This window comes from Meriones unguiculatus, chromosome 2 (assembly GCF_030254825.1).
Source record: "Meriones unguiculatus strain TT.TT164.6M chromosome 2, Bangor_MerUng_6.1, whole genome shotgun sequence".
NCBI lineage: Eukaryota > Metazoa > Chordata > Mammalia > Rodentia > Muridae > Meriones > Meriones unguiculatus.
The window spans coordinates 21,099,974-21,126,746 of record NC_083350.1 but is presented as its reverse complement, the minus strand read 5'-3'; the positions used below and the strand labels follow the sequence as shown (position 1 = coordinate 21,126,746).

The 26,773-nt window shown below is 39.3% G+C and overlaps 2 protein-coding genes across 4 annotated transcripts in view; one reads left to right on the top strand and one right to left on the bottom strand.

The window, feature by feature from the left end:
* The window catches only part of Fam210a (family with sequence similarity 210 member A), a 37,966-nt gene extending 26,208 nt beyond the window's left edge, over positions 1–11,758 (bottom strand). For both annotated transcript variants that reach the window (XM_060377119.1, XM_021658849.2), the window contains exon 1: positions 11,571–11,758. The gene's annotated coding sequence lies outside the window, so the exon portion shown is untranslated. The remainder of the gene's footprint in view (positions 1–11,570) is intronic.
* A 94-nt stretch (positions 11,759–11,852) lies between these two features.
* The window catches only part of Rnmt (RNA guanine-7 methyltransferase), a 28,208-nt gene continuing 13,287 nt past the window's right edge, over positions 11,853–26,773 (top strand). The window contains exons 1-7 of one of the 2 annotated variants that reach the window (XM_021658847.2): positions 11,853–11,926; positions 18,120–18,554; positions 19,838–19,973; positions 21,526–21,651; positions 23,723–23,835; positions 25,783–25,964; positions 26,105–26,269. In XM_021658847.2, coding sequence (XP_021514522.1) covers positions 18,162–18,554; positions 19,838–19,973; positions 21,526–21,651; positions 23,723–23,835; positions 25,783–25,964; positions 26,105–26,269 — 1,115 coding nt within the window. In that variant the 5' untranslated portion in view covers positions 11,853–11,926; positions 18,120–18,161. Of the gene's footprint in view, positions 11,927–13,373; positions 13,683–18,119; positions 18,555–19,837; positions 19,974–21,525; positions 21,652–23,722; positions 23,836–25,782; positions 25,965–26,104; positions 26,270–26,773 lie in introns of those variants that run through there. The other variant, XM_021658848.2, reaches the window with a different exon arrangement.

The following is a 26,773-nucleotide window of genomic DNA, read 5'->3' as shown; positions in this document are numbered from 1 at the left end:
GTTTTACTCTCTTAATGTTAAGACCATCATGTGCAACGTTAACTTCTGCTGTTCTTTATGGCACATGTATAGAACCTATGTGGCAATAAGGAATAACTTTCCATACCAAGGTTAAGACTGTCACTTGGTATAGCATTTTTATTTACATTATCATACTATATTTCTTAGTCTGCCTCTTCCTGACCACTGTTTAAGGTCTTTTAGCTTAACAGCATTTCCTAAACTACAATTGATACCAACATCACCCCGTGTTTCCAATCTGAAAATATGAAAGCGCAAACATATCGCTGGCTCCTGAAAACACTTGGGTAATGTCCTTGTTAGGGTTACTATTGCTGTGATAACCCCATGACCAAAAGCAAGCTGGGCAGGAAAAGGTTTACTTGGCGCACACGTCTACATCGTAGTTCACCACTGAAGGGAGTCAGGACAGGAATTTAAACAGGGCCAGAACCTGGAGGCAGGAGCTGGCGCAGAGGCCATGCAGGAGTGCTGCTTACTGGCTTGTCAGCTTACTTTCTAGAACCCGGAAGCACCAGTCCAGGGATGGCACCACTCACATGAGCTGAGCTTTCCCACATTTAATTAACAAAATGCCTCACAGGCTTGTCCACAAGCAGATCTTATAATGGAGGCATTTTCTTAATTGAGGCTCCCTCCTCTGTGATGCCTGTAGCTTGTGTCAAGCTGACATAAAACTAGCTGGTACTGGAGAGTAGGTACAGAGGAGTACCTAGTATCTCGGGCGAAAACAGCAGCCCTACTTCTTTCCTGTCCTGAGAGCCAAAGTCCGCTGTCCTAACTCTGTCTCCTACAGCCAAGAGCTTGACTGCTTTAGGTCAGTAGCAGCAAGGCATCATAAAACATTTACTAAGATCTCCTATTGCCTAACATCACTGCAGTGAGCATCACTCTTATAACCCTTCAAGAGATATGGACCAGCCTACACACTGTTTTCTCTTGTGCCTCTTACACCAAAGTAAAAGCATCCTCTTGCTGTTTACTCTAAATGAAAATATTCATCCTGGAGAGAGTGAGCTCTTAAGACTCAGGCAGTTACAGGATTCACAAGATTAACCTGGGTAGACTTGTTTCTTTGTTCTGATTTTAGGTATTTGCTTATGTCTCCCCAGGAAAAGTCATGAAACTAAACTAAATGAATGTGTTTTTACTGACCAGCATTGCACAGTACACAGAGCTATATAACCCTTTGGCATGAAGAACAAATTTGTATAAATATGGTCACTGCCTTCAAGTAGTTTACAATTTAGTTATGAAAGGTAAATATTCCAAGTTATAAAAAAATGCTCCAGTATGAATTATAAGCCTACTGGATATTAAGGAGGAAAAGAAAACACTGTGAACTCTATTGATCAGGTGATAATAATCCAAGATACATTTGAAAGGGCAATTTAAGACTCAATGGAGAGAAAGCAGGATGGTTATTCTATGTTCAGGCAGAAATGGCAGATGGAAAAGTACAGAGAATTAATGTTTTCAAGGTGTGATTTTTGACTCATGGCTGCAGAAATTTATCTACAGTTCTTGGGCCCACTGATTTTGGCACCATGGAGAGGCAGACCATCATGCCAATTTGAACATATGAGTTTACCTATGACTGACAGGAAGCAAAGAAAGAGGGCCATGCAGACCAGATACAACCTTCAAAAGCATTCTGACAATGACCTACTTTTACTAGGAGGGTTCCACTACTTTCCCAAAACAGCACCGCCTGCTGGACCTCAAGCACTCAGCACCTGAGCTTGTGGGGGACATTTCATACTCCAACCATAACAAGGGGTGATGAGAATTTAAAGCTAGCATTGCAGTTTGTAATTGTAATGTACAAGAATTACAAGATACTTTGAATTTGTAAGGTACAAACTGAAATTATAAATACTATGTTAAAAGAAATATTTAAATAAATAAAGCAGAATGGGGAAAGTGAACTCTGACTTGGTGGTTCCTGAAACTGTGTTTTAATTGTTATTAACAATTATCTAACCATTCAGTCTTCTTTGCCCTTTGAATCTTGTACACAGGAATCTGCTTATAACAAAACAGAATTACTTGACTTTAGAATTCTGGGTTACTGTTTGTTGTATTGCATGATATAGCACATTATTTACCATTAGTCTGTTCATATACAAAGAATTACTCAAATTATCGGCCTGAAGAACTAGATAAGAAATAATTCTTCATTGGGAAAAACCAGAACTGATTTACTTACTCTTATAAAGTTTCCAATTTTAATGTACTATAAACAGCATTATATTAATAAAATGTTGCCCACCTTAAAAAAAATCTTTAAGAAGTATCTATAAGCAGAATCACTGTATTAGTGAGTATCTTCTGATACTTTATACTCAGTTATGCTCCAATTCTACTTGAACAGAGCTTCAGAGCACAGTCACAAGATGATTTCAAGCATATGGAGTGCTCTAAGCAAAGCAAGGCTGGGTGAGGATCACTACCATGGCTCTATACCCCTACACAGTCACATTATTATACTTCTATTTCAAATTATAAGGGCCAACACCAAAGTGTTATTATTTGGAAGTACTGGATAATAATTTTATATCTTTTCAATGGAAATGGGGGCTTTAAAAAGCCCAGTATATTTTAAAAGCTAATTATTATCTCAAACAGTGTATTATCTCATGAATAACCTCTATTTTGTAAATGGGCCAGGTCATAAAATCATTAATAAGACCTGATACAAGGGTTGTTTTGTGTGTGTGTGTGTATGTGTCTCCCTCTGTGGCTAAATATTTAGACAAAAGCTTCACACAACTCAGCGCAGCTCTGTGTAGTAGTTTTCTGCAATGGCGATGTTCTACATTCAGAATGCACAATAAGGCTGGGGCTATCCACAGTCTACTCAACACTTCAAGTCTTTCTAGTGTGACTAAGGTACCAAACATTTCAGCTTTACTTTAGAAAAATGAACACCAGTCACAGATTCCTGAAGCTACTATAAACAGCAAAACTTCAGAGAATAACTAAAAGCTGAATGGTTAACTATGCTAACTGAACTACTGGGTTGGTCAATGTAATGGATACTATTACTTCCTACTCAGAACACCTATCTTTTACTTTTAGAAGGCCCATTTTTTTTTTTTTATTCATTCACTTTATCCCAGCTTCAATATTGAAACCTGATTAAAACTCCACACGGGGCTGGGGGATGTGCAAGATGACTCCTAAAGGCTCTTGCAGCAAAGGCTGATGACCTGAATTTGACCTCTGGATCTGACACAGTGCAAGGAGAGAACCTTGCAAATTACCTTTTGACCTCCTGCTCACATGAACACACACAAGGGTACACATACACACAAAATGGGAGGGGGTAAAATTTCATGGGTTTTGATGACTGTTACTGGTTCAGAGTAGACTTGTGAGAGGGCAGTTTAAGGAATTTGTGGGGGCCTCATTTTCTACCCAAGCACAAAAAACAGAGACTACAGAAGGCTAGACAGCTCTTCAGTGTCCAGCCTTGGGACCAACCTAACATGGGTAAGGCAGAGCTACAGTTCTGGAACAAGAAGAGTTGCCCTGCCCTTTAAACTCCGTGTAAATGCCTCTTTCCTTACTGGGAGCCAATGTAGCCATTTCTGCTACCTGAAGCAGAAAGTATTTACTAGTAAAACCAGATATGTGAAAAGCTATCATCTGAGTACTCCAAAATATATGAAATTTCCATCTGTTTCTTTTCCTTTTTACATTACTGAAGCCTTTAAGCAACATTTATGGTATGGAGTCTTTTACCCATGAGTTGACTAAAGATCAGTTTTGAATGCGATTAATGCCACCTGTTGCCTGAATTTTGAATTATACCAGTGCTTATGGAATGATTTTAGTTTTAAAGCTAGTTCAACTATGTTGTAGATACACTGTGAAGAAAAAGGAAAACACAAAATGTTTAGAAATCTATTACCCAAAGTTAGTTTAAAATAAAGGGTACAGAGGTCAGAAAAAGATACATTTTGAATTAGACTAAAGTGCAAAACACCCCATAGACCAGTGTGTCTTTTGATAATACAAAGGTTAACCAATCTGTATGATAATTAGAAGGGCCAATGCACTAGAATATCGCATTTCAAAAGCTGTTCGGTAAATTTAAGAAAAAATGTGGGTAGTACTGAGAATAAAAGAGGTCCCTAAAATAGGAATGGCACTTTTTTTTTTCCTTTGTGTAGTCTTGGCTATCCTGGACTTGCTTTGTAGGCCGGGCTGGCCTCAAATTTATAGAGATCGTCTTGCCTCGGCCTCCCTGCGTGCTGGGATTACAGGCGTGCAACACTACCCTATTGTAGAATAGTACTTTTAGAAGCTAGGAATCAACCAAAGTTCATGCTAAATTATTTTGAGCCTGGTGTGGTGGCGCATGCCATTAATCCCAGCACTCAGGCAGGCTGAGGCAGGTGGATTGCTGTGAATTGGAGGCCAGCCTGGTATACAAAGTGAATACGGGACAACCAAGGCCACACAGAGAAACCCTGTCTCGAAAACAAAAAAACAACAAACAAACATTTGAAAAAAAAAAGAGTTGGAGTTGAAGATTCTCTTTTTGCCCCCAAATACTCTAGTGCCTCAGTTTCTTGACCTCTTATCTTTAATGGTATCACCCTATGACACACCTTGGCCACCCTACTTTATAAACACTTCATACATTTACACAGGTAATTATCAATAGCTATACTCCACCGTGAGCTCCTTCATGGCCACAATCTCCTACATTTCTGTCACTTCTAGACCACTGTTATTGTGACGTCTTTCCCATCATGGAGTCCTACCTTCAGTTAACTTTCCAAGGAAGGCTAGAAAGCTAAGGAAAAGCCTGGGAGATTAGGCTAAGCTCCTGGGATCCTGTCTCCTTTGACTACTGAGAAAGGCAGGAAAAGAAGGATGAATGCACACTGCTGGTTAGTTTCCTTTCTCCCTTACATAGTCAAGGATCCCAGCAAGAGAATGGTCCATAGTGGGCCCGCCTTCCCAAATCAATGAACATAATTAAGACAATCAGCTACTGCATATCAAAAGGCCCCCCTCCCAGGTGATTCTGGTTCCTGTCAAGCTGACAACACTAACCATCATGGCTCCCTTATTGGGTATGTAACTCTACCTAACAGATTATTATCTACAGAAAAAACCTGTAACTGATGGAGTCCTCCACCAGGAAAATAAAGAATAGGTACTTCTAAACAAAACAGCACTCTTGTAAGCTCCAGTGACGCTCAGGGAATTCAAGGCACTGCCCTAGCACCGTGTTCCTTACGGAGGGAAGCAATGGAAAGAAACAAGCAGAGTAAGGCTGGTGACTAATGTCAAGCGAGAGAGAGGAAAAAAGGGGAAAATAGTAGAAGGGAGGGGCTATGCAGCTCTTTCTCTTGTTCTTCTTGACCTTTCCCCCCTTTTCTTTACTTTCTTTTCAAGTCTGGCTCTCCCACAAAGCATGGGCTGGGCTGGGTTTGGGCTATCCCAGCCTCAATCTTCTGAAGGCAGGAGTGTTTTAGCTTGTCTGACTGGAGTCATATTCCTTTCTCTTCTCAGTCTACCTGTACTTGGAACTGCTTTAGCCTCTCTCTTCATCTCCATAGCCCTCCCTATTACCCCACCCCCTCTCCTCTCTCTAGTTGGTATTAAGCCTCAGCCTTACTCTGCTTGTTTCTTCCATCCCTTCCCTCAGTAAGAAACCTTACTGTGCACTGTACTAGGGCACTTCCTTTATTCTCTGAACGTCACTGAGCTTACAAAAGTACTGTTTTGTTTCCAAGTACCTATTCTGCATTTTCCTAGTGTTATAGGTTTGTTTTTTTTTTTTGTCTTTTGCTTTTCCAGATAGTCTATGCTAGAGTGGTGCTGGGAATTGGGCTTAGTGTCCTGAGCACACATGTGGAGGGTGTAACCACTGAGCTATACCCCTGAGTAGACCTCAATTGTGCTGTAAGTCAGTTCTACTTGAATATGAAAAACACTTCAATTTGAGAGAACAGGGGTGAGTGAATAAAATACCTAATCATGGACCCCATCCCAGAAAATTCCCAATGCAGATAACATGAAAAATTAAAGCAACATGATTTATTCACAAAAAATTATTCTAATGAGTTCCACTATGAGTGAGGTATACGGAATCTCAACTCAAAAGAATGACTGTAAGGATGTTCAACAAAATCAGACGACATGAGTAAAATGAATGATTTCAAAGAAAATATAAGTAATCACCTGAATGAAATAAGGAAGACAGTATGGGATATGAAAAGGTAATTCAATTTAAAAAAACTAGAAACACTGGAGCTGGAGAGATGGCTTAACCTACATCTGGCCTGGAGTTCAGATACCCAGATCCTATGTAAATGCTGGTGGGCCACCTGTAATTCTAGCCTGGAAGGAAGGCAGAGGGAGGGGATCCTCAGAGCAAGCTGGCTAGCCAGAAACACACAGGTGAGCTCTGGGCTTGAGTGAGACCCTGCCTCAATAAAAATGGTGAAGAGTGGTTGAGGATGACTCCTAGTACCAACCTTGGGACTCTACATCATATTCTGCATCATACACGTGCATGCTCACTTGCACACAATGAAATATACATATACACAGGCATGTACGACACACGCACAAACATGGAAATGGGAAAAATAGACATAAAAATGGGAATTTTGGAAAACCTCAAATATGCCAACCAAAAAAACTCACAGGAAATCCTCAGCAATAAAACAAATCAAATGGAAGACAGAACACTGTCCTGGGAACAAGGTAGATGAATTAGAACAGTCAGACTAAAATAAGCAAGACAAAATGTAGGAATAAGGTTATTGTGTAATTCAAATGCTGATTTCTGTTATTCCCCCCTCCCATATCTGGTTGCAATCCTTGTTCTGAGAATCTCCTGTTTCAATGTTGTGTAAACATGGTTCCCCAATTTTCCCCTGGTATTCCAAAAAAGCAGCTTATAGCCAATTGCTAAACAGTGCAAAGAACAGGGCTGGAGTTCCCGCCAGCCAGGGGAGGAGGAGCTAAAGGAAGAAAATGGAGGAGATTTTGATGGGCAGAAGTCTAGGAGACATCAGCAGAGAACTGGAGCAGGTAAAGACACAAAGTGCAAGTATCTTGGGGACTCTGGCAAAGAGGAAAACAGATTTGCTTAGAGGGTTGTTGTAGTAAACATAAAAGAAAATGGATGTTGGGCTATATTATGTTTATTATTAGCTCTAAGATTATCTCGGTGGTATTATCTAAGGCACAGATACCTGTTAGATATTATAATTGCCTTATTTACCTTGGCCAGGGCAGATATTTTATTATGCTGTCTCAATAACCTCACCATCCATCTCCTAGGCCCCATCAAATGCCATCCGCCTTAATCCTCCTCATCTCATCTACCTTCTATACATAATCCCATGGCACTTGCTTTTTTTCTTCACCTGGGCTTTTTCCACGCCATTACTGGAGTCCTTTCTTTTGGCCCACGTGGTTTCTTCTCCACGCTAACCTACAATGGCATCCTCCTTTCTCCTCTCTTGCCTTCCGTATGTCCACTGTAATTCTCTCTGTCCTCTCCAAGCCCAGGAACCTTGGTCACACCTACCCCATCTGCCCTGCCCAGGTATAGGCTGTATAGCCAATCAGGTAGTTTACACAACGTGGATAGGTATACTCAGATCTTGAGGACTAGTAACATGCATGAGATCAACCTCCAACAGAGGGTTAAGAATAAAGTAAGAACTACTCAGTTCTTATGCTGTAAGCTTGTTAAACTAATATAACAGAGTCTCAAGTATTTGGATGATAGCTGGGGTAAGAGAGAAACCGAGTAACAGTTATATAAAAATAACTAACAGCAGAACATGTGAGATCTATAGGGCAACATTAAAAACCCAAGGTTGTCCCTATCAATGGACTTGGAGAGGGGCATGGGTGGAGATGAGGAAGGGAGGGTAGGATTGGGAGGGAATGAGGGAGAGGGCTACAGCTGGCATGCAAAGTGAATAATCTGTAATTAATATATATATAAAAAAAAGATTTCCTAACCAAAAGCATAAGAATTATTTGTGGCATTTAATTCTATTCATTACATTTTGTTAATGAAATCATCATAGTTCAATTTTTGTCTTCATCTGTAGATGCTCAATATTTTATTAAGAAAATTAAAAATATACTAAAAGTAAAAAACAACAAAAAACCCAAGATTGTCCTATGATGTCCACATGCCTACAATCTACTCAATACACAAACACAGATAACCACATAACATATATAGTCCCCCAGAGATATCTTTATAAACTACTGACGAGAATGTAAATCAGATCAGCCAATGCAGAAAAAACTAAAAACAGAACTACTACATTGATTTAGTGATACCACTCCTGGTAATACACCCCTCCCCACACACAAAATACCAGCTAAGATACTGCAAGGATATCTGCACATTCGTGTTCACTACAGAACTACTCACAACAGCCAACTTCTGGACTCAGCCTAAGTATACATTAACAGATGAATGGATGGAGGAAATGTGGCAGATAACCCGGAATAATTTAGTCATAAAGAATGAAACTACGGGGCTGCAGAACTCGCTCAGTGGGTATTTGCCTGAATTTTTGGGGACCTGAGCTACACTTGCCAGACCTTATGTAAAAGCTGGCTTCACTGGTGCCCATCTTTAAACCCAGTGACCCTACAATGAGATGGGAGAACACAAGACAATCTTCAAAAGCTCAGGCCACTGTACAACAAAGAGAGCATGTCTCAAGCAAGGTAGAAGGCAAGGATTGACAGCCAAGGTTGTATTTGGACTTCCATACTCCTGCCTGCACTCACATATACACCACACATACACATAAACCCAAAGTATGAAATACTGTCATTTGCCAGGAAATGGGTACAACTGGAGATCACTATGTTACGTGAAATAAGCCTGACTAAACAAGACAATATTGCTGTGTTTTCTCTGACATGTGGATCCTAGATCTTATATATAAAAGCATTTATTTATGTATGTATGGCATGAAAGTAAAGGTGTGAGTATCTTAGAAAAGGAAGGGGACAAGTGGGGGGGAAGAAAGTAAAGCATATAAAGAGAGTAAATGTGGTCAAACGTACTTAAAATTTAAGTGTTTATAAAATTTATCATAATGACAATGATTTTACATCAATAGAAATATTTTTTTTAGGTTACAGCTGGGATACAAAGTGAATAAAATGTAACTAATGTAGAAAAATAAAAGTTTAATTAAAAAAGTTTTCAAAGCCACGTCAGGAAACACTTGGAACAAAATCTGTATAGTCATTTTTTTTTTCCAGCAATATAAAACCAACAGGAAAGTTAGACAAAAGACTGAAACATTCATAAGTATATATAAGTTAAAACAGAGGTTGTTCCTGACAGTAATTGCTTGAACGTCAACTGGTGACTACATCTTGAAAATACCTTCACGTCAAACACCAAGATTAGCATTTGATTAACTACAGCCTGAGCTGACATTTAGTAGTCACCACAGATTCTTCAATTAAATATTCCTTGCAACTCTAGAGCAAGCATTTAAATTTTTTTTTTAAATCTGCTTTAAAAAGATGTAAACTTAAAAAAAAGATGTAAACTTTCAGCACAGTCAGACAGGCACACACAAGCAGAAAGTCACTTTTCCAACTGGAGAAACAAAACAAAACTCTTTACACTTTGTTTCCACAGAACAAGACGGTTCTTAAGAAGACCTGGCATCTTATCTACATCTTAGAAACAATATTGTTTCAAAAATTACACTCAAATTAAAAACTAAAACCACACCTTAAAAGTGCACCTCTGATCTCTCAGAGATATAAATGGTTTCAAATAAATTCTGCTGAAGGAAAAAAAAAAAGCATTAAATGTCACACACACCCCCACCCACACACACCGGAATTCAGTCACTCACTAAGTGCATACTATGTAGCAGGTGCTGTATAGTAAACCTGTGCTACATCAATCAGGAAAATGATGGTTCCAGTCTGGGCAGAGCTCATGTTCCAGCAACGTAACACCCTTAACCAGCTATTTTCTTTCTAAACATAACTGGAGCATTAAGAATTATGAAAATATTTTTAAAAATCTATGTGTTGAGCAACTTTCGGTTCTGAGTGTGACCTAGGAGATCCTGTTTGATTGTTAGCATAGAGGTCCTGGGTCCAAATCTTGGCTCCACAGCTTACCAGACTGACCTTGGCAAACAAACTTAATCCTCAACTGTAAAACAAAAATAATGCTAACTACCCTACTGGATCACACAAGAAAATGAGTGACGAATGTGTGAAACACTTAACTTTGTACTAGAAAATACAAAGTATTAGATACTATTGTTTCAACTCAATTTCTCAAAAGCCAAACAGCACTCAAAGATGTAAAATTTGAATTTATAACATCTATTCATTGTGGAAATTGTATAAACAATGTAGTTGAGGTTTTTAAATCCTTTAAGAGAAAAATTTAAGGCAGGTGTGGTTAGCGTCTGCCTGTAATCGCTGCATCAGGGGGGTCTGAGGTAGGAAGGTCATGAGTTTAAGTCCAGCCTTCGCTACATAATGAAATTCTATCTTTAAAGATTTTTAAAGTCAAAATCAGGTTTATTTTCTGTAAGATGACAACAGCAATTACCAGAGAAACCAAAAACCAAAAACCTCGATCATTGGATCTAACAAGCCCCAATGCTTCAATATGCACACAGCTCTTTGGGGCTCAACTACCGCTCCCTTTGCATTTGTCAACGCTCATGAACGGAAATTAACTCTCAAACTGGATAATGGCATATAATAAATTACACAATCCCAGTTATCTAAAATTGATTGCTCATACTTGTTAAAAGGAAGCCATTTAGTTCAAGGTTTATAAAGGGGTCAACAACCTCTGAAGGGTTAACGTTCACAATTTGCAAGCGATCGCACCGGGAGATATATACTGCAAAATCTGTCTTCCCCAAGACCATATCAATAAAATTGCCTACAAATAAATACGTGGACCAGCAAGACACCTTTTCGAAGCGGCCTTGGACGGACCAAATATGCTGAAGAGTAATTCAGGATACGCTGCAAATCTGATCGGGTTTTGCACAACTTTGATGGGGTGGGGGGTGGTAGGTGTGTTAATGTGTTGATGCGTAAACTACCTTAATCCACAGGTAGTTCTACGTTCTGACCCTAATCTGGGGGTGAAAGCCTGTAAGGGGACGCCGCCCTTGAGACTGAAAACGGGCGGTCAGGAATGGCCCACCAGTCCCAAAGGTGAAGCTGCTGGTTATTTTTGAAAGGACACTCCAGCTAGCAAGGACGGAAGAGCAGGGCGTTAGGGGTCACGCCGCAAGGGGGTGTAAAGCGGCAGCAGACGGATCGAGGTTCGCCAAGACTCCAAAAGGACCTAGGGCAGGGGTGACCCCTCTCGACCGCCCCCGGCGGCGGTGGGGTCCGGAGCGCTGACGACTCCCGCCCGCAGGAGGCCGCGACACACTGTCAGCGGCGCGCTCCGCTGCCGTCAGACACACGCCCGCGGTGAAGGTGCCCTCTGGTCCCCTCCCGAAGCCCCACTGAACATGGACCCAGGCTACCTCTCAGGATGTGGGGGGCTCTCCACGGATTCCCGCCGCACGGGCCGGAAGAAGCTGACTCGGCAGGGCGACCGGGCCGAGCGTGGGGCAGGATGCCGAACCGCGGGTCAGGAAAACGCTAGGCCGCCACCACCCAGGCCAGCCGCGCCCACTAGCAACGTGCTCCGACCCTCCGTGCCCGCTCGCCGGGCCAGAGGCGCGCCGCCGCGCGAGGAACCATGGGACTCGTAGTTCTCGATGCTCCAAGTCTGGCGCTCGAGTTACTAGTCCCGGGCGCACTCCCAGGAAGTGACGTAACAAGGCACGCGTGGCGCCGGCCGGCGTTTCCGCAAACAGAATCGTGGATGACTGTGTGGGTGAGTGTGGCGTTCGGCGTTCTGGCCTTCCCTTGCTTCTTTGTCTTTAGTCTTGCGCGCTAAGAGCAAAGACAGGCCGAACGCCCGGACGTCTGGCCGGCTCGCTTCCCGTTAGCTCTCTGCCTCCAGTCCTTGCCTCATGGGGTTTATTGTGCCTGTAGCCGGAAGCAGTTTAGGTATTGCTTGTCTTGAGAGGGTGAGCGCTGTTGCTCCTCGAGATCGCACTAGTCCAGGGAGGACAATTTCCTGTGCTTCTTTCTGCTCGGGCCGAAGGGCTACGATAAGGGATGGATCGGGAGACTGGTTGGGAGCCAAAGAGGGCTTGTTCTTGTCTGGAGCAGTGCCATAGGAACCTGAGCCAGAGGTCGAGTAAAAGGCTGGGCCGGTCAGAGGAAGAGACGAACTTAGTTGGAGAGCTGCTTTCCCCCTTTCTGTTTCATTGTCTTGCACTCCGCTACATACAGTCAGGGTAGTCCGTGGACGTCATATTTGACCAACAGCTATCAGGCACAAACCGAGATGACCAAGAAAAATAATTTACTTTTGAGTCCTTGCTGAGCTTAGCCTGGGCACATCCCAACAACTACAGTTCTGCCACCTCAATAAGCCAATTAAAAGAGCCGAATTAATAATGAAAAACATAAAAAGATAGGCTGTGTGGCACGTTGGGAAGGGGCACAGAGATAACCATCCAATAACCCTTCCATCTTTTTGAGTGCTGAAATGAGGGTGAGGTTTAAATGGAAGGCAAGAAAAAAAAATGCAGCCTGGCCAAGTGTGGTCCCGCCTGTGATTACTCAACTTTACCTGGGCTTCAGTCGCTTCCTTTGAGGTGATCCTATTCCCTTTGGCTTGCTCCTTTCTCTTTTTTCAAAATAAGATTCCTAGGGGAAATATTCATCTTCTCTTCCACTCTTCCTCTTCTCTCGCTCCCATCTCTAACCTTGTCCCTTCGACCTTTCTCTCTCTCCTCTCCCTCGGTGTTCATTGTTTCAGGAATTTGATAGATCAAGCGACTCAAGTATCCCTTTTGAATATCTTGATTTCTGTGAGGCAGTTTACAGTATGATTGCAGCCAGATCAAAATACGGATCTCCAAGTCAGTCAACTTTTACCATAAATTTCCTTCTCCATTGTTCTATCAGGACGTCTCCTTAAGTATTTTCATTATCATTGTTGATAGTTTTATTATTAAAATTATTGATGTAAAGCTAGGGCTCAAACCCAGAGCCTCGAGTATGCTCTTGTGAACAAGAATTCCTGGAAAGAAGCTGTGACTACAAAGCTGTTGACTGGCTTTTAGAATTTTGGTGATCTTTAGAACTTAATGATTCAGATAAGATGGAATTTTGCAAGTTCAGATTCTAATTATTTTGGCCCATCTTTAGTCCCCTTACTTGCCATTTATTCTCCTCTGTATGTGACCCATATTTTTTGTGACCATTAGGTAAATCCTTTGGAATGTTCAAACAGACTCCTGGTTCTGACCAGCTAAAAGGCTAAGGATTCTGGAAGAAAGAACATATGGGTCCTACAGCTGAGATTTCCTTGCTTTTCTGTGACCCACCTACCTGATGTTCCCACCAGTGTATTTGAGAAGTGTTTGAATTTATGATTTCTTTCTTCTGTAACTATAAAACTTACTGAAACCATTACCATGTTAGAAACATGGAATTTTAGCAATCTAAATCTGTGTCCCTTAGCCATTATCACACAACTTTGGCTCCAGAATAAGCTATCACCTATCCCCTTCGAGGTAAGAGCTATTTTCTTCTGTGCTAAAAAGTGCTCTATCGTTGAGTCGATACATACTTCTAGACAGTCTTATCTGCTTTTAGGACAGCTAATCTGTGCAAGTATAGACTATAAAAAAATTCACCCTTAAATAAGTAGCAGTACTATTTTTAGGCAATAATTATAGCTAAGGATAATATTTCCCGTGGTTTTTATGATTGTAAAAGTAAGTTTTTTTTCTAGGCAGTAGATGTCAGAGAAGAGTTTTCATAAGTTGGTGACCAATTTTTCTTGATACCCATTTATAGTACTTACTCTGTAAGTTATTTTCCTAGTTGATTTTGTTTTGTTCTCTGGTTCAGTTGTTCCTGTGTGACTTTATTTCAGTATTCTTTTACTTTGAGTATTGGTTAGTGAAAACTAATGTCCCCTGAGATCTTTCTCAGTTTCCAGTGACTTGTTTTTACCTGCTTAGATAAATAATTCCATCTTTTCTCTATGCAAAAGGTCTTTAAAATTAATTTACCTCTTGTCTTATTACTTTTCTATTGCTGTGATAAGACACTGTGACCAAGGCAACTTTTAAAAGAATTTATTTGGGGCTTACAGTTTCAGAGACCTTGAGTCCATGAACATCATTGTGAGGGAGTATGTCTGCAGCCAGGCAGACAAGGAGGCAAGCAGGCAGGCATGGTTCTGGAGCAGTAGCCGAGATTCACAAGCACAAGGCTAAGTGCTGTCTTTGAATAGCCTGGCCTTTAGAAACCACAAAGCCCACTCATGGTGACACGTGTCCTCCACCAAGGCCACACTTTCTTTTTTTTTTTTTTTAAGGCCACACTTTCTAATCCTAGGCAAACTGCCACCAACTGAGATCACGTATTCAAATATATGAGTGTGTGGAGCTCGTTCTCATTCAAACCACCACAGGTCTTCATTAATTTTAGGACCTGGAATTTCAAGGCTCTTACTGATTTGACTTTTGGTTTCCCTTTTCCATTTATTTCAGCAACACAGCTTGATATTTTAGTAGAAGTATTTAAGTTGTAAATTTAGTGGCAATAGTTCACATTGCACTTCTTTGTGGTGGTAGGTCTGCAAACTAGTTGAATGAGTTAATAAGTAGACCATAACAATTTCTTTCTTATGGATTACTTTCTTCTTCCTCCCGTTTTACACATATACCCCAGAACATATTTGAAAGAGATTTACTGTTTGTTACACGGAAGGCTGAGTCTTTAAGCTGTTCTAAAGCTTTCCACTCTTTTCTGTGTTATTCAGGGTTCATTATGTAATAAGGATTTGAAGAGTCTTGCTTTCCTATACTATTTTTTTGCATAGTCAGAATACCTAAGGAAGCAACTTATAGAAAGGAAGGATTTATTTTAACTCAAAATTTAGGAGATTTCAGGCATTGCTACTTGGTTTTGGTGACTTGGGCCCTGTAGTAAGACTGAATAACATTCTGGGCCCTTGATAAGGCAGGGCTGTAGATGAATTTTAATTCAGAACATAGCTGCTCTGGCAAGAGATCACATCCAAAGTCTGTGTGATCCTACTGAAATACAAACAACTTTAATCCAGGAGACAGGCAAGCAGATTGAGTTCAAGGCCAGCCTGGTGTAGAGCAAATTTCACATAAAGAAAAGCTTAGGTCCAGGTGTGGTGGTACATGCCTTTAATCCCAACAATGAAGGTAAAGTTAGTTTGTAGACGGAAGCACCCGTGTTTGAAAGTGATGTCTAATTGAGTGGCAGAGAAAATGATGAATCAGAGATTTGACAGAATAGGATACGCCAACTCTCACAATAAGAGAGAGGGAAAGGGAAGCTACTAAAGGGATGATGCAGAGAGAGGAGGAGGCAATTTTTACCAGGACAGTAATAAGAGAGCCAGGTTGCAGAGAGAGAGAACACAGGTGAAGACAGAACGAGCCAGAGAATGAGAAAGAGACAGAAGATTAGAAAAGATTGCTGGAGTTAGAGGCCAAGCAGAGCAATTCAGAGGCCAAGGGAGAAGCCAGACTGAATAAGTCAGCTTGGAGAGGAGTTTGAGCCAGAACAGCGGAGTTGAACCAGCCAGCCCAGAGCTCAGGAAAATGAGAAAAGGTGAACTTATTCAGCAGTAAGTCTCAGAGGCTGAAAACATTCTAGGCCTTGGTTAGCCTGTATGGAGGTTAGAAGCTTCCAAGGGTAGGCCTGGGTTAGCAGACAGGCAGTAATCCTCCAAAACAACAGTTGAAATTGAAACAGGCAAATAAAAGTTTGTTTTACACACGTATTATGCTAGTGAGAGTGTGTAAAGGAGGAGGCAGTTCACCTCATTGGTAGTCAAGGAGGAATTACTGGTAACCAGCTATAATTTACACTCTTCCTCCAAACAGCCTTTACTGCCTCAAGTCTCTGGAACCTCCCAGAATAGTGCTACAAGCTACAAGCTAACCAAGCATTCAACACAAACCCGTGTGGGAAGTTCACAAAGACTAACACTTTGCTTGAGCCCCAAAGTTCCATAACTATTTGATAATGCAATTACAGGTAGCCTACTTTCAGTCCCCAGAGATAGCAGTTCAGTGCTGTTCAGAAGTCTTGACACTCAAAATAGTCCCTGTGCTGTGAGAATCCTGTAAGGTGTAAAAGAAAATTCCATGGTCATTCTGGTGGGTACTTGAACAGGATTACATACAGTGAGGCCAGGCTTGAGAAGTGGGAACAGGGTTGCTCTGAGGAACTGGACTACAGGCCATTCATATTATACACTGGTAAAAAAATTTATAAAGATTTGTCCCTGCCGTGAAACTTTGTCACAGGCTGAGTTTAAAACTAACAGACTAATTAATCTAGTGGAGGAAATGTCAACATTCAAGCTGTTGCATGCTTTTTGATTGTTTTTGCCTTTTTGGGATGGGTCTTCTCAGGTACTAGTCTTAGTTACTTTTGTATTGCTGTGACCAGATGCCAGAGAAAGCAGTTTAACTTGGAAGAATTACTTTAGTTTGTGTTTTTTTGATGTTTCAGTTTAAGATTGTTTGGCTCCTTGCTTTTGGGCAGAATACCATGGGCAACAGTAGTGTGGGGCTAAGGAGCTTCATTTCCTAGTGAGGCAGAAAGGAAGTTGTCAAGGGTGGGCATAACTTCTCTCCAGTGACTGCTCCAGACTAGTCCCCAAGTTCACATTTCGAGGATCTCCCAAAATAGCCCCACTAGAGGGAACCAAGCACCAAAGCCTGTGGGGGAATACTTTCTTACTCATATACCAAGGCAGTGTCTTAACAGTTCCGTTAATTAAACAGGTTAAAGAACTTAACAAGTATATACTAACAAATTTATGTCTGTGTAAAAATTAATATACACAAGGTAAGAGGAATGGTGTTTCTGTTTAGTTATTAACTGACCAAAACAAAACCTGCTTGTTAATGGAGTATATACCTCATGGCTACTCCAAGAATTTTAGAATGTAGATGCCAAACCTGTGTTTGTGTATCTTAACTTCATTTGTCTTTTTTAACGTACATAGTGATTTTTATAAATAAAATTGTAGATGTTTGGAGGAATTCTAGTTAACACTATATATTTATAACTTTATGCATATATAAGCATTTCTTTTTAGTCCCAGTGTGTACAGCCTTTGGACATTATGAAACAGTGTCATCTACAAACTTCGTGCTTGAGAATTGCGTTGTTCAGTTTATGATTTTTGTGTTGGGCCACACTCATAGCTATAATGAATGGTTGTAAATGATACTGGGACATAGGTTAGTGTTGTTATAAACAAAAACGAAAACCCCAGCCATTCTATTTTACCAATAAAGACTCAGGAACCAGATGCTGGTGTGAAAACTTTCTAACTGAGAAGGCAGAGAAAGCACCCTGCTGACTTTCCTACTCAGCTCAGGTCCGGATTGAAAAGACCCAGAAAGTTCATTAGCTCTTCTGACAGCCCAGGAGGAAAAGGCCAAAAAACCCAAGGCCAGAGTCCTGCGAGCTCAAAGCCCAAAAAAGCCAGGGAACTGAAGAGCTGAAGCCTAATCTAAAGCCAAGAGCTTAAACTAAAAGCTTTTTTTTCTACTTCTCCATGCTGTCTTAAATACCCCTCTACTCAAAGTCCCTCCTATTCTGTAATCTCTGTCAGCTGGTTTCTTTCTCCACCTCTTGACCTAGGGTTAACTTTATTAAATCCTGTGAATAGAAAAAGAGAACTCTTGGATTAAAGATGTGCTAGGGCTGGGTGAACCACACTATAATCACCTGTACAATAAACAGAAAGTTCTTGGATTAAAGTTTTGTGGTAGGGCTCAACCACACCAAATAAAACACAGGGTTTTACAGTTGACAGTTTGGGGGTTCACAGTGGGATAAAGTATCCTGCAACAGGTTAGACATTCTTGCATGATTGAGATTATCTTACAGGCTTAGCATTAGTGTTTATACATAATATCTTTTTTTTATAACCATTCCAGTGTTGTTGCATGAAGTTTTGCTGTCAGTTCAAGTAACCAGAAATGGAAAGTTCTACAAAAGCAGAGAAATATGAAAAGATGTCTTTTGAAAAGACAAAAGTGTCTATAGATTCTGAAACAGAATCTCTTTCAAGCGTTAATGAAAGCATCACTGCATCTGGGCAGAGGCTTTCCGAAAAGACTCCTACATGCCAGCAAGTAGATCAACCAAAACTTAGCAAAGAGTGTGAAGATTTTCTTGCAGAGCAAAATTCAAGGCATGTGGAAGACTCTTCATCCAAGAAAAGAAAACTTGATGTTGAAATCATCTTAGAGGAAAAACGCTCTGATGGAAATGTTTCAGAGAAAAGAAAGCTGGAAAGGGGTGATGTTTGTGAAGATGAGTCTTCTTCTGGAAGGGTCACCCAACCCGAGGATGTTGGAAAAAAGCGGAGGGTATGCTGCGATTTTTATTTTGTACTTTTAATTCAGTGTGATGACCAGGAAGATGGAACAGCTGTGCATATGTATTTAAACAGTTTAAGAATGTTTTGCTTTTAAATAAGTATAATCTTAAGGCACAATAGACTCTTAACTCTTAAAATTAAAATTTTGTTAAGGTGAAAGTTGTGCTGGGATAATTTTCATATTATTTTGAAACTCTTGTTTGACCAGAGCTGTAAAAGCTAATTCCTATACTTTGCTTTTTACTAATTTTTTTTTTAAAGATGGCAGTGTGTATGGCCCAGTTGATTTATTTTGTCTTTTTTTTTTTTATTGGGTTGTTACAAGTAGCCAGATGATCACTTAAAGTAATAAATGTCAAAACTGTGCTCAGCTTTTTTCTCCTTTATTAATGTGGTAAACTAATTGTTTCCAGCTTCTAGTTCAGTTTACATAGTTATTTAGTATAATTTTGGTTTAAGTTGATGCAGAAGGCTGATATGGAGCTAGGGATAACAAGCATTTACCATATAGGAAAGAATTCTGAGGCTGAATCTGGGATTGCAGAGAAAGAATACTTTACAAATTAGTAACATTTTGCTATCAGGCCTGAAGAAGAAAGTAGCAGGCCAGGCTTTCACCAATGGTATCTTTGTAAGAAGGTAAGCTTACATGTTAAACTTACACTGGCAGATTTTTTTTTTAAGTAAAATTTTACCTTCAAATTTGATATGTAAAGTAAAAGAATTAGGTGCTTTGAAAAGTTAGATGGCAGAAGCTGAAGGCCTTTACCTAGTATGGAATTTTTATAGAATGAATAGGGTTTACTAAGTGCAGATTGAAACTTGTTGCATTAGATTATTAATGTGTAATAAAGGTCACTGATAATGAGTGTAACCTACTAAATTCTAACTCCCCTATGAATGCATTATGTACTCATCACAATAATTTCCTACTAAAAAAGTATAATAGCTTATTTTTTTGTTCCCTTTTAGGAAATTATCCATTGATTATAATTTTTTAAGTTGAATAAATCAAAACTCTGGAAGAATAGTAGTTTTCTTAAAACATTTAGCCTTAAATTATATAGGTGAGGATCACAGCACAGACCTTAAGCTGGGGAGACTTTTTGTAAAGAATCAGGGAGATCCTCTTAGGTGAGATAGTGAGGGGTCCAGCCATTGCTCTGTGAAGTTCCCTTCAGCTGTGTTTGCTTGGTCTGTAGGTCAGGCATTCTGAGGCTTTTCTTTTTCAGGTCATGCTCTAATCCTTGATTCTGTTCCTTTCGTTTGCAGAAGCTGGAGGAAGGACACAGCTCTACCGTAGCTGCCCACTATAATGAGCTTCAGGAAGTTGGCTTGGAGAAGCGTAGTCAAAGTCGAATTTTTTACCTAAGAAACTTTAATAATTGGATTAAAAGCATTCTTATTGGTATGATTGGGTTTTGCTCCTTAGATGAAAGATTGAAAATTTTGTTGAATTACATTGCGTTGCATAGGGCTGGACATTGAGCCCAAGGTGCATTGGCTGAAAGGGCTCTGCAACTCACCTCTACCCACAGCCCATTTCTTTGCTTTTGGGTTTTCCCCTCACATTTTAAATCATATATAAAGCTATGAAGGCTGTCATTTATTTTTGACTTCGTGCTCACACTTTGGTTTTAAAAAACTAGAGAGTTAAAAGTAGGCTCTTGAGATAAATTATTTTACAGTTTGTTTTTGGTTAATTGTATGGGGTATTCATGATGCTTAGTTGAAATTAAGGTGAATGGACTTTAATTTGGCAGTGCCCTTTATATTGAGAGTTAATGTTACCCAAGGCTATTACATAATTCTTACTAATAGCTTTAGTGTAGTGCATGTTGGACTGAACATTGAGTTTCTATTGTGGCAAGGGAAGGCCAGTGTTATCCCTCTACCTGTATGCCTCGAGGGAACTGGGATCAGGTATCATGGAGCTTATTTGTTTTATGTGATTATTTGGGGAAAATACTGCTTACTTTGAGGATTGATCAAGACATACACCTTTAGAGCTAACATCTTGTCTATGGAAACTTACCTTTAAAATTAAAATGGAAATGAGTAGAGAAAACATGACTTAGAATCTAAGTATTGCTTTCTCTGTCTTGTTAAATGAGACTTGTATGTAAGTTTAGAGAAATTTTAAGAGTAGATTTTAAGTTGAAGTTTTTTGTTTTTTCTTTTTGTCTGATTTTAATTCATACAAGTAAAATTTAATGGGAATTCTGGCAAGTTGGTTTTGACAAATGTTTCTACATTTAACAGGTCATTTTGTTGTTTTGGTGAATAAGTATATAATATTCATGACAGAGACTTAAATATAAGATACTTATGCTTCTGTTGAAAGCAATTTTCATTTCTGCATTGAAAAGGCAGAAATATTTGTACTGGATATTTTGGTCACCCAAATAGCAAACACAAATTATAAAATATTAAAACACAGACTAAGAAAATAGGGAAAATAAGTATAAGAGAAGCCTTTCAAACTAATGTTTGGACTTCTACCTCTTTCTGAGGTCAAAGATCATTACAGTTTTTTTTTAAGAGTTCTTAAGCCTGACTATAGAGAATAGGAATAAATTACTATTATCATTCCATAGTAAGTATGTAAGGAGATAAATATAGGAAGAGACAGAGAAAGCTGTAAGAAATACAAGTTAGTTTTTCTCTTATTGTAGATGTTACAGGTGTTTTTTTTTAATAACTTAAATGTTATCTACTTAATGTTGATTCAGATTTTGAAAGTATCCTTCAAATAAACATTTTAACCTTGTAAAATGATACGTGTACTCTTTAATGGTAATGGATCGAGTTGGTTATTCTTTGTTAGGTTTTGGAATACCAAATTACAAATTAACTACATTAATGTATTATTGTCTATGATGTGTCAGCCAGAAGGTTTTAAAGAAGTTGCTATAGTAAAAATATAGAAAATGCATTATGATTTATTTCTCTCTTTTTAGGGGAATTTTTAGAAAAGGTAAGACAAAGAAAAAGTCGCGACATCACTGTTCTGGACCTGGGATGTGGAAAAGGTGGAGATTTGCTCAAGTGGAGGAAGGGGAGAATCGGCAGGCTAGTATGTGCTGGTAAGATAGATATTGACATGGTGAAGAGTTATTTTGGGGGCCAGTGAAATCGCTCAATGGCTAAAAGCTCTTGCCGTGCAGGTGTAACTTCCCAAGTTCGATTCTTGGAACCCACATAAAGGAGGAAAGGAAAACACTTGCTTAGGCACGGTCTCTCCCTTGCTTACATGCATAGATATAGTGGCAGTAATAATAACTAAATGTCTTAAAGGTCACAGTTATTTTGGTTAATTAGGTGAATCGTCAACTAAAAGGGTCTCCTTGCCAACATGATGCTAAGGTATCTTGAGGCATTTTTTTCTCTTGGGACCCATGCATATAATAGGTGTTTTGAAAAATTAGTTAAGTTTTTTCTGATGGTTTTGTAATACAGCTAATGTTACCTTACTCCCACCAGGTATCATATTCTTTCTATTTGAGGGACCACAGGAAGTACAGCAGCATTGTCTCCGAAAGTACTGCCCAGATCAGTAGTCTTCTCAGTTTTTTTATTTGATGAGCCATATATACTAAAAAAATTACTGAAGAATTAATAATTTTATGTGTGGCTATAGCTGTTGATGCTTGACCATGTTAGAAATTGAGGCGATTTTTTTTAATATATTTTTTATTTATTTATTATGTATACAATGTTCTATCTGCATATACACTTGCATATATATGCCAGAAGAAGGCAATGGATCTTATTATAGATGGTTGTGAGCCACCATGTGGTTGCTGGGAATTGAACTCAGGACCTCTGGAAGAGCAGGCAGTACTCTTAATCTCTGAGCCATCTCTCCAGCCCAGAGGCTGCGATTTTTAATTTGTACAAATTTTAGTGAGAATCTGGCAAGTTGACATTGACAAATGTCTTTACATTTAGCAAGTCATTTTGTTATTTTGGTGAATAAGTAGTTGTAAAGGAAAGGTGGCATTAGCCTTTTTCAGATAGTTGCAGTTATTCATCTTTGGTGAGATGTCAGCAGTGGCAGTTCTGTAAGATTAGTCATGATGTGGGACCTGAAGCTTTACTGACAAATGCTATGTATTCCCCAGTTTCAGATTCGTCGGTCTGTCTTGTATTCTGAAAATATTCTGTCTTGTATTTTCCAGGTTTCAAAATACCTGGAAAATAGTGTTAACTGAAGTTACCTTGTGACTAACAGCAAGAAATCACATTTGCTTCATATTATTGCCAGACACAAAAGGGGTTGATACACGTTTTTTGGGGGGAAGTTGCGGGGGAAGAGTCAAATTTTATCTGTAACAATAAGTACTATGCATTGTGTCCCTTGAAGTGTCCCTGTTCTTTAAAAATACATATGTGATAGAGTTTGATGGCAAGTCTTTCAAGTTAAAATGACTTGTTTTAGTCACTTGATGATGTCGGCTTACAACTCCGGAGATGTGATGGTTCTCCTAGTAACAAGAAAAGTCCGCTCTTTGTTGGAGGCCAGGCCTGAGTCCCTCCTGTAAGAAAGAAGTTGTAAATGAAAACTGGCTTTATATGAAGAACACGGGGCTCCTCCACAGCACCATCCTGTGCCACTGCTTTGCATGTATGACCGGAGGCTGTTTTTACCCATCATTGTTTTCCTGTCATGAGTGCAAATCTCATAGCAAGAACAAGAACAGAAGCTTTTTCAGAATGAAAACAGTAACTTGGTATTTCACAAAATGAGCTTATAGATGGTTATTGGGTTTTATAGTTCAAGTTAGAATCTAAGTCTTCTGCCTCATATTTAAAACCCAGGGCTGATGGCTCAGTGCATAAAAGTCCTTGATGTCTAAGCCTGATAAGTCCCCAGACCCCATGATGGAGGGAGAGAACCAATTCCTGAAAGCGGTCCTTTGACTTTCACACATACTTGACTATTAAGAAAGCTGCTCTACAGACCCAGAAGCTGCTTATTCCGTATGGAATGTGATTGGACATTTGGACTGGAATAGAAAACAAAGCCTTCATTTAAAAGGAACTAGATAGAACCCTACAACCTTGTCCTTGTCTTACACCTGGATTTCATGCCACGGTTTATCAGTTGAGTTGCTTTTCTGTGTTGACATTTATTAACATCCTCTACCCTTCCAGATATTGCTGATGTTTCTATGAAACAATGTCAACAGCGTTACGAAGACATGAAATGTCGTCGTGATAGTGAGAATATTTTTAGTGCAGAATTTATAACTGCTGACTGTTCAAAGGTACTTTTTTGTTTTAATTTTTAGATTTATTTTTATTTTATGTGATAAGTGTTTGCCTACATGTGTGCTGCTTGTATCACATGTGTGTCTGCTACTTATGGAGGCCAGCAGAGGGCACTGACTCCCTTGGAACTGGAATTAAAGATACAAGCTGCCATGTGGGTTCTGGGTATCCAACCTGTGTCCTTTAAAAGAACAGCCAGCTCTCTGAAATGCTGAGCCGTTTCTCCAACCTCATCTTTTAAAATTTGTTTTCCTTTTACAATGCTGAAATCAAATTCAGGGCCTTGGGCACCCTGCGTCTACAGTATTTAAAATTAACTTGTTTGGTAAAATGTGAATAGAAACATTAAAAATCCTAAGGCATGCATTTTCAGTTGCTACTAGAAATCTATGATAAGCCTTTGATAGTTTTAGGAAAGTTGTACGTTTAATAATTGGATATTTTGAAATCACTTGGTTGCTTTTTTATTTAGGCAAATTTGTTTTCTAATAGCCATCCCTTAGTATCCCTCGGGAGTTGGTTCTAGGATCCCCAGTGTCTACAGAAGTGCAGTCACTTATATAAAAATGGCATAGTATTTGTGGATAACTACACACATCCTCATGTATACTTTAAAAGATTGTTTAGATGATTTTTCTATTGTACCTCATGCACTGAAAATGCTGTATAACTATATTGCTTAGGATATAAGTATCAAGGAAAAGAAATGTATAACCTAATTTAAAAAAATTACCTCTCATCTTTAATCTGTCATGGGTTGAATTCACTGTTGCAGAAACTAAGAATATGAAGGGCTGCTTTATTTTGCAATAGGCCTGGACTTAAAAGTGTGTTTTGTTCACCTTGTAAGTTTATGAGGATGGTTTCCTGTCATATCAGAATCCTTGTTTTTCACTTTCTGTTGATTTCTTAAAATTCTGAATTGAATTGCTGTCCACCTGGGAACTTGATATGTTTTTAAATATAAGTATTATTAAATGGCACATGTTTAGTCATATGTTTGCATTCTGGAAAATGAGGGTGAAAAATATGCTGATTAAAAGGTGAAAAATTAAGTGCTATTTCCTTTAGATGCCAAAGGGTAAATTTTTTTTGTTTGTTTTTGATTAACCAAATTATTGTTGAATGTTAGTTTATTTTTATTTTTATATTTTTTTTTCAAGACCAAGTGAGTTGTTATTATTCTTATCTGTGGGGGGAGCAGTGTCTACTTGTGACATAGCTGCCATAGGAGGTCAGGGGACTCCAGCTCAGTCTTCACCTTCTACCTTCTTTGAGGTCATGCCTTTCTTGTTTGTTGCTCTTCTTTAGACCCCAGGCCTATGAGCTTCCAGAGGATTTTCCTGTGTCCACCTTATCTCACCGTAAGAATGGTGGGGCCCCTGACACATCCTACCTTTGCCCTGAGTTACATGTATCCCAGGAACCCAAACTGCTGAGTTTCTCTCTGGCCTGACATTTTTTAACACTTCAGAATCTCCACATTTTTTAATCTCCATGAACATGAGAGTCAAGGTTATTTTATATGTATGTGTTGGGGTAGGTGGGCGAGTGCACTTGTGTGTGGTTGCCAGACGGGAACCTTGAGTGTTGCTCTGTGTTTTCTGAGACAGGGTTTCTCCCAGGGCGCTGGGGACCCTTGGCTAGGCTATGCTGGCTGGCCAGTGAGCTCTGTGGTGCTGTTTCTTTCCCCCGACTTTCACTTGTGCTATCTACCCATACCTGCAGATTTTTTTAGGTCAGGTTAGAATACTTCTTTTTTTTTAAATGGTCCTTGTAATATGTACATGACAAGAAGAAGAATAAATAAAAGATTGGTGAAAACTATTGGTTACCGTCAGGGCATATTTACTTAAAGACCCCTAAATTCTAGTAATTTACTAAAAACTTTTAATCTATCTTGTAATTAGTTTGAAATACTAACCCATTTACATTTGTTACAGGAACTTTTGGTTGAAAAATTCCATGATCCAGAAATGTACTTTGATATCTGCAGCTGTCAGTTTGCTTGTCATTATTCCTTTGAATCCTTGGAGCAAGCTGATATGATGCTTAGAAATGCTTGTGGAAGGCTTAGCCCTGGGGGCTACTTTATTGGTACTACTCCCAATAGCTTCGAGCTGATGTAAGTAACTTGAATCCAGTTGAAATAGTCAGGTGCCTTTTAAAATTGCATAATGTAGTTTTTCACATGTATAATATGATTGATAGGATCAAAAATGTTAATTATAATTCTTTTATTTTGGTTGTGGAATAACCTAATAGAAGACGCCTTGAAGCTTCAGAAACAGAATCATTTGGAAATGAAATATACACTGTGAAATTCCAGAAGAAAGGAAATTATCCTTTATTTGGCTGCAAATATGACTTCAACTTGGAAGGTGTTGTGGATGTTCCTGAATTCTTGGTCTATTTTCCATTGCTAACTGAGTAAGAATGTCTTGATCTGTTGCTTTTTCTTTCCCCTTATTCCTTGTTCTAAGGGGACATTGATATTGTATTTTAAATGCAACCCCAAGAAAAGGCCTTAGCTGCAGAATTGGTGTCCACTTTAAATAACTATCTTTCCTAAGAGAAGGGAGCCGACTACATAGAATCAAGGCAGAAGATAACTAACCCTACAGGTATCAAACACAGCTTTGGTAATATAAAAATGAGTATTCATAAATCCAAGATCCTTTTTTTGAAAGAGGTTATCAAAAGTTTTTATTTCAGGATAGCTTTGAAATTGCCTTTGGAATAGCCCGTGACTTTGGTTTTTTTGTTTGTTTGTTTTTCTTTCTTTTTTTTCTTTTTATCTTTTTGAGACAGAGTCTCTACATATTTATGGCTGTTCTTCGAACTTGCTATGTAGACCAAGTTGGGCTTGGGCTCACAGATCTACTTGCCTCTGACTCCCTAGTGTTAAGATTGAAGGCATGTACCATCGTGCCC